The sequence below is a fragment of the Cyprinus carpio genome, chromosome B4, assembly GCF_018340385.1.
Source record: "Cyprinus carpio isolate SPL01 chromosome B4, ASM1834038v1, whole genome shotgun sequence".
In the NCBI taxonomy this organism is placed as follows: Eukaryota; Metazoa; Chordata; class Actinopteri; order Cypriniformes; family Cyprinidae; genus Cyprinus; species Cyprinus carpio.
This window is the reverse complement of record NC_056600.1, coordinates 29,942,217-29,953,621: the sequence shown is the minus strand read 5'-3', so window position 1 is coordinate 29,953,621 and position 11,405 is coordinate 29,942,217. Positions and strand designations below refer to the sequence as shown.

At 36.6% G+C, this 11,405-nt stretch overlaps 1 protein-coding gene across 1 annotated transcript; it reads right to left on the bottom strand.

The window, feature by feature from the left end:
* Nucleotides 1–1,065: 1,065 nt before the first annotated feature.
* Nucleotides 1,066–1,756, bottom strand: si:ch211-238e22.2 (uncharacterized protein LOC560730 homolog). The gene is made up of 4 exons (XM_042722998.1): nt 1,673–1,756; nt 1,434–1,553; nt 1,262–1,279; nt 1,066–1,170 (listed from the first exon to the last, which is right to left on the bottom strand). The coding sequence occupies exons 1-4, from the start codon at nt 1,754–1,756 to the stop codon at nt 1,066–1,068; spliced, it is 327 nt and encodes a 108-aa protein (XP_042578932.1).
* Between the last annotated feature and the right edge of the window lie 9,649 nt (nt 1,757–11,405).

Here is an 11,405-nt window from a genome sequence, read left to right as displayed (position 1 = left end):
AACAACACAACATGTGGCAGCAATATGCACCATCATAAAAACACTTCTTTGTACTATTTAATTTAAACTGTTAGATTTATGTTTACAGATAAGTCTGCAACATTTCACGTGCAGTACAACTTGATCTGACTTACTTCAATGGATAATTACTCAGCAGAAGCATACACCACCACCTTCTAATTGTTGGCATGTCATACTGTAAAATAGAGCACTGATGAGCTAATGGTAACTAAGGATCTCTAAATAAATGACTTCGGAATTTAAGACTTACTTCGTTGAAATCAAAGTGCCCCTCCAATACCACGTAGAGTGCATACTACAATACGAATTAAAGCTCATTTTAGCAGACAATGTACAATCATATACCAAAATGTTTGTTTTCTAGTCAACAATTACCAATAAACAACCATCAAATGCAATTCTTTCAGATGTGGACATTTAATTCATACTTTCTGGTATTACTTAATTACAACACTCATGGCTTACCATCAACACAAACACTCGCAGTTATTTGAATTGTGGTTGTCTGGGAAGGCCCTGAAAATTACAAGAAAAAAAAAACAACATAATTTATATGTATGTTTTTTTTTTTTGACCTTCCACAAAAATGGGGATATATGGTTTTAAACTGAACTCCCATAACCCCGAACTCTGAACTTTGAACATGTCAGTCTAAGACCGTAACTGTTCATGAAACGGCAATCACTGAAGCCACGTCCGGAAAGGGAATCAAGCCAATAGATCTCTCTATTTTTTGGCTTCATGATCTAATACAATGTAACTTTGACATCAACTGTCAAGTGCTAGCACGTTCCTTTACATTTGTAAGGTATAAAATACCCAAGCAGAACATTTAAACATTTTGATTATTTGATCATTAAAGAATTATTTTGAGACCTACACAGATCTTCCAATGATTTTCTGACCAGGAGGGAAGCAGAATTATGTCATGACTTGCTAGATTTTCTTAAGAATAAAAGTAAATATGAAATCAATTTATACATTTATAAATAGATAAGTTATTTAGAATATAAATATTTTTAAAATGGCTTCATACTGCCTCAATCACAAAACAATGATACTCACAGGAACATTGCACATTGGGTCTGCGCACAAGGGTGGCAACCAAGTCACTGTCACATATGAATTAAAGACATGGACCATTATGCCCTGTTAAGTAAAAGTGCAACAATTAAAAAAAAAAAATTTTTCCACACACTGTGCATACAGAATATTTGATCAAGGGAATGTTTTGCATTACCTGAAGGTCAGCAATATCCTTCACAACAGAAAGACAGGCATTCAAAATCTGTTAACATTCAAAGAAATGCATTTACAATCTGTGAAAATTTAAGGACAAAAAAGGGCACATGGTACTATACTGTACTCCATGGGTTAAAGGGTAAAATTATATTATTTTAGCTGCATCTCACTGTTGCTTCTACTTCACGTTGGTGCCCTAAAGTAAGGAAATCCATCCTGGTGAGAACTGTAGTTCCAACAGATGCCAAAAATTCATTGGCTGGTCCCGTCTCCATTAAGGCATGGTTTAGCTATGAAAATAACAGCGAAGTACTACAATGTGTCTTTTTTGTTAGTCTTAAAACAATAAAAAAAAAAAACTAACAGTAATAAAAAAATAAATAATAAAATAAAAAAAAAACATCTTTACCTGATTCAGCTGGACTGTACTAGGTAACTCTTTCCAGCATGCCTTGTTCGGTTGCACATCCCGTAGAGCAGTAATACCCACCATGGAAGACTCAGAAGGGACTGAGGAGTACATAAACGTGTAAATAAATTTATTTAAAACAAAAAAAAAAAACCAGTTTAACGTCACATTACATATTTTTAAAAATTAACATGCGTACATTGGTCACGTTTTCGCTTTTTGTCTCCTGAGGGTCTGTCATCAATTTCAACAGATTCTGAAGGTGTGCCTTTAGATGGAATAAAATTTGATGCATTATATGTCTAGTAATGCTCTCACAATAACCAAAAACATTGTAATAAGACTAATCTTACCTACAACAATCTGACCGTAACCATTTAAAGGCAACTGATCATTTGGTGAAACAATTTTTCTTAGATTTTCTTTCACACTTTCATTTTTTGATTTGTTGTAGAGTGGATTGCGTTTCTCGTGATTAAAAAGGTGCCGCATGTTCATAAAATATTTATTTTTCTGCATCCCAGCAAACAGCTGTTCTGCAGTTTGTGTGTTCAACCACCCACTTAGTTCTGGGACTAAGTTGACTCTTCTGAGGCCATCTTTCGGGTCTTTTGTATTATCCTCATGAAAGCGGTCATACAGAGCATAATGCTCAGATGAACCGCTAAGAGGATGGCAAGTGGTATCCTTTTCCGGCTGTTTAACTTTTAACCAAGGCAAATTCACGGTCAACTTCTGCTTTCTTTAGCCAGCTGAATATTTCCAGGTGTTGGCTCCACAAGTCTGCCTTCATGAGGGCTAAAGGGTAAAGTTTCTGGTTCACCTAAGATTATGCGTTGCTATCCCTTCTAGCAAAATCATACAGTGACACATCTGGGAAGTGTCAAGAAAAGAGTAAATCAGCTGTCTCTTGAGACTCTGTTTCATTATTAAATTACTGAAAGTACACTACTCCACAGGACAAGTAATACTGCCCATCCACCTAACAGAAAAGGAAGATATAATTAGTAGAAATGCCAATCAAGTGTTAGGTAGTGTGCAAAATCTTTAGAAATATAACTGTAGTTGCTATCAAGTTTAATGAATAAAAACAATAGCAAAATAATTCTTACATTATAATCATCAAAGTAAATGTCATGAGAGAAGTAAGAAAAAATCCCCACAGAAAGCAATCTCACCAGAATCTACTGGAACACTTTTGTCATATGTAAGAGTGGTTTTGCATCTCCTGTCTTAACAAATAAAACAAGGTCCATCTTAGATCCTTTCGAACTCCAACCACACTCTTTGGGAGTTTCCTTATAACTCTCAACCTAAACCATCAACCATGACATAAACAAAAACCATTGACTAATTCTAACATTGGGCATATCTAAGAGCTTCACCATCAATGCTCAGAAGCTCATCTGATAAGTCTTTCTTCAGTAAATATCAAGATCCTATACATCACATGGTTTGTTTTTTGCAAATTCATGTGTTTAACACTATTTCAGATTTCCCTTTGCATGTTGACACCATGGCCAAGGAGAGCCCAAAAATCATAACTCGGGGAACTACTGAAAGGTTATTCTTACCACCGCCACATTAACATAAGCACTATTGTAAGGCACACACAGTTAACAATAACAATACAATTTCTATTAATAGCAAAAACAATTAAAACCAGCATAGTAACAATAACAATAATACTCATATATATAATATGTATATAAGTTACTGCTAAGAAATCCCGACAATTCAACCATCTCTTGTGTCACTTTGCTGCCAGAATGGTACAATGCTGCGTATTCCCTCAAAGAATCTTCAGGGGAGTTTTTATTTCACTGACTAAATCAAATGGAATTCATATTTAAAAAAACAAACATAATCTTTTCAATTTTAGGTACTGTTCAGTATAGTAACTTTACAAGGCACAGTAAAAACTCCTTTTGTGGGAGGTCCATGATTACTGCACTTTAAGGGTAATAACCTACACTTATGTGCAGGAGTACATGTAATCGTGATTTGTCAGTGCTTCAGAATGAATGTATGCATGAAGCTTACCGATGTCATGGCTGGGAAATTTAGTATTTTGCTCAGTGGCTTCAAGCAGGCTGAGGACCTGCTAACTGCGGTTGTGATTCTACAAGAACAATTCCAAACATTATAGAGGCAAATTTGAATCTTAAAGATCAAAGGAATTCAAATGCAATATTTTCAACTTTTTCAAATTCTAATAATTGAAAAAAATTTAAGCAGCAATACCAGGTACTATAATGGGTAACATACCTGAATAGCATTATGAAGAAATCATGCATAAATGCAGACAAATCAGCAGGTGGTCATTAAAATTTATGAAATACCGATCTATTGCTCTTGATAAGCGGAATGTCATTCTGCAGTTGCACCGCAGATTTTGTAGTAGGTGGAAATCCCTTGAAAAGATAAGAGTTTTCCTTTTTCAAACTGCAGTCATTTATATATATATATATATACTATTATATATCTTATATAATATAGCCATATATGCTACCACACCACCTGCATATTATATATATACATATATACTACTATATATACATATACTATATATATACCTCTTTATATATATATATATATATATATTATTTACTTTATTTACCTTCAATAACTCCTGTAAATGTCAGAATCATTGCTGTTGATGTTATGAGGAATCCCGGCTCACCCAGCTCATGATTTTTCCTCACCGTGGGCAAGAGATCCTGCCCTCTACAAATTAGGCAGTGTGAATTCCCACTTGGGCGAGTGCCACCATTGACAAGTTCAACTTTGGGAATGTCTGCAGGAAGTCTTTTTCTCTTTCAATAAATATAGCTTTGCACGATTTTCATGCCTGCCTCATTTGGTGGGTACTGTTGATCTTGTAGATCTTCTGTTTGGTGTGGAGAACTGCCTGCCTATCAGTCCCTTTCTGTGGTCCGTATCTTTTCTAAAAGCAACTTTTTTGAGTTTGAAACAAATGCCATTTACCAGATGATTTATGCACACACATGATTGTTTTGTCTTGTTGTCCATGTGATTTTTTTGGAGTCATATTACTGAACAATGACTCTCCCAAACTGACTATAATATGAAGTTTTGGGTTCATACACAGAAATATATTTCTGGATGAGGGTCCAGAAATTGTTACCTCCTTGACTGAGAAAGTGGCACCACCTACAATAGCTGCTGTCCGCTGCCTTTCAATGCACTTCTTTTTCTGTCTTCCCCTGAACCACTTTGTTGCAATCCATCTCTGTCAGCATTTCTTCATGTAGAGTGATAGTGTCGCGTCAGTGCTTCAAGGACAGAAAATCCAAGGATTTCAAATGGTCGCATTCGAATGCCTTCAAACCACTTCGAAATGCAAATTCTGTGTTTGTGTTACACTGGTCTACCTCACACATGATTCTGTGGTTTGCCGCCCCATGTTCTCTTCTGCACATGTATTGGCAGTGATGGGCCAAAGAAAGATATCTGAACAGCAAAATACCATTCTCACTATCGATGCATTGGACAAAGAAAGTGATCGTTCAAGATGTAATCATTTTGTTTCACATCTGTATGTTTTTTCTTGTAATGTGGGGTCGTGAGGTTTTTCTTATTAACTTCAATTCCACAGTGAATGCATTTCAGCCCTGATTTGTTTTGAAGCAGTCTGGACATGGTGTTTAGGAGGTACAGACGTGTGTGGTTCACTTGTTGAAGGCGGAGGTTGAAGTGAGGGGTGCTGTCTGAGCAGAGAAGCTGGAAGGCAGAGGTGTTTTTACCAATCAGAACCATGGGTGTTGCAGTTCTTTGTGGGGATGGAATCTTTTGCTTCTTTTGTTTGCATTTTATTGAGATGAATGTTAAGTTGTGCTTTTCGTATAATAGTGAGCAGAGCAGTAGCAGCACGAAAAATGAGAGAATCATCTCTGTATTTTAAGTTGCACCTGATGTGAGATAATATGTCTTCATTCAGGAAATTCAAGTCAGATATGGAATATTGTATGTGTGTGTGTGTGTGTGTGGTGAGGCAAGTACACTCACAAAATAATGTTTTTGGATGTTCAAACACTACACACCTTCTTCATGAACAGCTGTTTTCAAGTGATCCTCCACATGTTTCTCGACGCTGGCCAAGTCCACTGGTTTGTAGACCCAGGTTTCACAAAATGGACAGTGATAATTATCACAGCATGAGATGCATTGTTCTACTATTTTTATGTTTTCTCCTTTTTCTGAGGACAGTAGCATGCATCTAAGCAAAAACACATTTACAGTAAAGTAAATGTTTCATATATTTCATATTTAAAGTTTCTACCAGTCAAATGAAGGTTAATTTAAAATTGTTAACACTTTACAATAATGGTTAATATTAGTTAATGTATTAATTAACATGTACTAACAATGAGCAAAACATCTGTTACAGTATCTAATAATATTTGTTAGCGTTAGTTCATTAAAAGATGACAAATATGAGAATTTTTTTTCTAGCGCCTACAGCAAAGTGTTAATGCTTTCTTTATTAATATAAGTCTTTCTGCTCTATTTTAAAGACATCTCTAAAGGCTAATTTTTGGCGAAATAGTACTTTTAAAGACCAAGCGTTAGAATCCCTGTCACTTCTGAATACCAACACATATCATAAAACATGTCATAAATGTCCGAAATCACACACATTTGCAATCTATGATCATTACTAAAGCATCCTTGCAATTAAATAAAATCCATTAATACAAATACACATTGTTTCTCCTCTATCCCCCGCCTTCTGAAACGCGTCGATTTTTACAAAACTCATCATTCTGAAAAGCGAGGTGTGCTCTGATTGGCCAGCTATCCAGTCTTGCGTTGTGTGTTTGGCTGGAATGCCTCTTCTGCTGCAGTGACAGAAATGTTACGCCCCTCACCATACTGTGATGCCATGTGTCCCGGGTAGCGGCCGAGACAAAACCAATAAAAATCCGTTATAAGCGCAGGCATTTTATTTGCATCCCAGTGGGGACATAATTACTGATTATAAATGGCTTGTACTGTCTTTTTAAGCATTCGTTCGCTATGTGATGCGATGTCCACGACTGATTCTTTTTACGCATTGCGTTGCGTATCACGCTGATCAGAGAAACAACAAACAACAAGTGCTACTCTACACTGCTCAAAACTCAAGTTTGAATCCCAGTGGCAAATTATTTAAATATGTAAACATACTTACAGGCTGTGAGTCAGAAGCGCCAGACTGTCCTTGCAAAGTTGGAACTGCCCCACTTTATACAGCCATTGTGCCACAGACACATTGCAAGCTACTGGTTCAGGAAACAGTCCTCGTCCTCCATAAAATGTGCTGCACACATCTGAATATTAGGTTTGAACTGTTCTGGAACAGTGTTGAAATACAACTTAACCACTGATTTCTAGTTGTGTCCTCTTTTGGAAGACCAAACAAAGTTTCACTTTGAAACTTCGAAACACACAGAGATTCCACAATATGGCAGCTCTGCGACAGCAACAGAGAGAGAATAAACCTTATGCCTTCTTTCTTTGCGTGAACATCTCACAGACGCTAGCGTTATGCAGATCTTCCCACATAGTGACTTAGATATGTGGGGGTGTTTTCTGAATGAGGCATTTTAGGTAGGGACGGTTGACTCTTAACTTTTATAAAGAATATCTCTTTGGATTTGAGACTTTAGTCTTTGCAGCTTCTGAGATCTTCTTTATGCACCAAAGAGTTTGTAACACTCCAAGAGAAAGGAAAAAACTGAAATCACATCATATGACTCCTTTTTTAAACATGATCTGTTGTCGCAAATCATATTTTGGGTTTACATGTTTTGATTTACTATGATTCTGTACAGGTCAGTTTGAGATTGAGAAACCAGAATGTCCCACACTGTCATTCCTGTGAACTCTTCGACAATCGTCATCCAGTTTCAACCAGCAACACAAACAGCACCACAAAATGCTCCTTTCCCTGTTTATGTACAACAGGTGACGGGAGCTTCACCTCTTCATGGAGTTCAGGCATTTCTCAAAGGCCAACCAAAAGCCCTTGGGGTGAGAAATGTCTCATAAACCCTTTTCTGTGTGTATATCACTGTGAGGTAAACAAATGAATGCATGAATACATTCTAACTGAGGAGCGGTGCACACATTAGGAAAGCATACACAATGTTTATTGAAGAATGTGACTTATTGTCTTGGTGGCAGTGCAGGAAACACACCAGTATAAGATCAGGTTTATCAATTACAGAATAAAAAGCAAACTTTACAGTGTGTCAGTCACAGAGAAGAATGTTGTAGGAGTTGCAAACTATCAAAAAAAAGGGAAGTAATCCAATCTTGCACATCTGCAAATACAATGACATTGTATAATTCAATGATAATTTCATACTTGCAGAATATTTTTTTTGGGGTTCTTTTTCTAGTACAATCATAAGTCCATAACTACAGCTGCCATATTGTATATTTTATATTGTCAATAGCTTTATGAAAGAAGACTCTCATGCTTCTCTCACTTCTTTTTTGGCCCTCTGAGCCGGTGGGATAATGATTGGTGTGATGACTCTGCTGTTTGGCATTGTATTACCACAGTTTATACTGAACCCATCTTTGTCTATACGGGTGTTACTTACTGGGGATCTCATTTGTAAGAAACTACTATACACAATTAAGTGTTCTTTCTTTTTTATAAAACAAAGCTACATATTCCAAGCATGGCTTGCTTTAATTCTTGTCTTTCTCTCTCTTCTCAGTACATTGTCTCAGGCTCACTCTGCAGTGCTGCAGGCTGCACAAAATTAATTCACCCTCCAGTTTGTGTTTGGTATGTACTACACAACACTTTTACTTTTAACCCTTGTGTGGTCTTCTGTCATTTTCTGGCCAGAGGGAATTTTTTGCATTTTGATTTTTTAAAATCCATAGCTTCACCAGAATGGTACGAAACTTGACTTTTATGAAACTTATGTGAACACAAAAAAAATTGAGGGCATGATTCGAAAAAGCTAAGTGGTTGTAAAAAAAATAGTCACACTCATGGTCTTCGGTCAAAAATGACCAACCATTGGAAATGAATGGGAAATGGGATAAAAATTGAAAATACAGAACGTTTTTGTGTGTACAATCTACAAATCCCCCACAATGCACAGCAAAAATTTGCACAGCAATGAAGGGGTGAAAATCTAAAACATCTAGAATGCAAAATCAACACACCAACTCACACGCACTTGGACACACACATAAACACCTATGAACTGGTGTGACTATAGCAGCTGCAGCTATGTAAAAATAAAATCAATAATTCGACTACAATGCAGTAAGATTATACTTGCTATCACACACTCTATATACTTTTCTATCCTACGGTATCAGCATGTTAACACAACGTTTTTACAGTGTTGCCAATTTATTAATCCTGTTTTTTATATTTGTTTTCTTCCTACAGATGAGATACTTCACTTGGACTGAACATCATTCAGTATTATAACCGCAGGCAGTGCCATTATTTTAATTTCACTGGATTTGGCTTTAGGGGCAATATACACTGACTGCAGTGGTTATAACTGTCGTGATTTAGAGAGAAGGTATAAGGTATGTCAGCAACTTTTATATTCACATTTATTTAGTAATTACTGTAAGGACACTGTGTGGTCAGTACACAAGCATTAATCTGCACTCATCTGTTCACTCTTTTTATCCTTTTCAGAAGTAGTTTATAGATCATTTAATTCAATTCAAGTTTATTTGTATAAGCGCTTTTTCACAATGCAAAGCAGCTTCACAGAAAATTGGAAGTTTCTACATTATATTTAGTAATAGCTTATCAGTGATGACTATCTCGAGTAGATGTCCATGTGGCAGAAATGTACGGTAAAAATCAAGCAGTTAGTTAATGTCATGTAACCAAACAGACGGTGAACACTATTAGCAGCAATGATTAAATGTTGCGATCAAACTTATAGCAAAATTTTACAATTTACAATGCAGGAAGTCATTGGCATTACGCATCAATTGTAATTTCAGTCCAGTTTGACCTATAAGGTATTTGCACCATAATTTAATTTAATGCCCCCAAAAAGGATGTCTTAAACCAGAAGTGACAAGACATTTTTAACAGAATACTGACGTCTGTTGTGCAATAACCCCATTAGCATCTGGTTTAAGTGTTTTGTATGTGCTTCATTAAACATGGAGCTGTTTTACTCAAGACACCTTCAAAGGAGGTACCAAAGATGATCATAACCAATGTCCATCATATATACAGACTATCTAAAGGTTTTTATTATTTTTTTCACTAACAATTCGATATTAAAATTGAATAAAACGATCTCATCAAGAAACCAGCCAGCAAGGTTAGCCGATTACCATAAATGTCCAAAGATATCCAGCATTAGTTTATTGTTCACGAACCCGTTATTAAAGTGCTGCGTTAAATGGGTAAGCAACATAAAGAGACTGCGATATGTAGAGATAGCAATTTGAAATTGTTTATTATTGAATCAAAACTCCGCATATTATTAGACCAAACTCACGTATCAGCAGGCAACTGATCAAGGACAGAGGTAGGATAGAAATAGACAAAATTAAAATAGATTCAAAAGAGATTAAAAAGTTATGCAACGATCATGCTGCTGTGGAAAACAATCATTATCCATCAAGTTCCTCGCTCTCTGCTTCTTTTCTCTTCACTCTGATGTTATATAGGCTATCCAGCCTAGATACTAAACCGGCTGCAGGTGCGCAGGGGCGGAGCCTATTAAGAAAGAGAGAACCGGATCAATGAAAAAGATACACTGATGATTTTGAAAAATGATTTTCTCTGAAAATCAGAGAAAAGTATATAGACCTAAACCCACGACAACGCATCGGCCACTACATTCTCAGATCCTTTCTTGTAACGGATCTAAGTTATATGGTTGCACAATTAGTGCCCATCGCATCAGACGTTGATTGTGATTATACATCTTACTCAAGAAAATTAACGGATTGTGGTCTGTATAAACAATAACATGAAACATACTGGCCCCCACATAAACATCAAAATGTTGTAGTGCCAGCAAAGGAGCTAACGTTTCCTTCTCTATTGTGGAGTAATTAAACTGATGACGATTAAACTTAGCAGAGAAGTAGGACACTGGATGAGGTATTCCGTCAGCACCCTCCTGTAGAAGAACAGCTCCCGCTCCCACAGCACTGGCATCTACCTCCATCTGGAACGGAGAGAACACGTCCAGGGCAGACAACACTGGAGCACTGCAAAGAAGAGACTTTGCAGACAAAAATGCCTGTTGGCACTCATTAGTCCAAATAAAATCAACTTTCGGACTACATAATCGAGTTAAGGCAGCTATAACACTCGGAAAATTCCGACAAAAACACCAGTAAGTACCCTACTATTCCAAGAAATCTACGCAGCTCTCGCCTTGTAGAAGGTACTGGATATTCTGGGGTAAGTACTACAGATGACTTTTCCTCTAATACATATCAAGTATCATTTCCCACCTGCTTTCCAGGTATGTAACAGAGGCCTTAGCTTAATTCACATTTTCAAATTAATGTTAAAGACGAAAGCAGCTAAACGATAGAAATTCATGAATGCAGGAAAGTGTCGTAAGATGTTGAGCACATGTTGTAGTGTAAATAACTACATCATCCAAATAGACATTACAGTTAGAAACATCACCTAAAACCATGGGACATCAATCTCTGAAACGTCGCTGGGGCGTTCCGGAGACCAAACGATATACGTGTA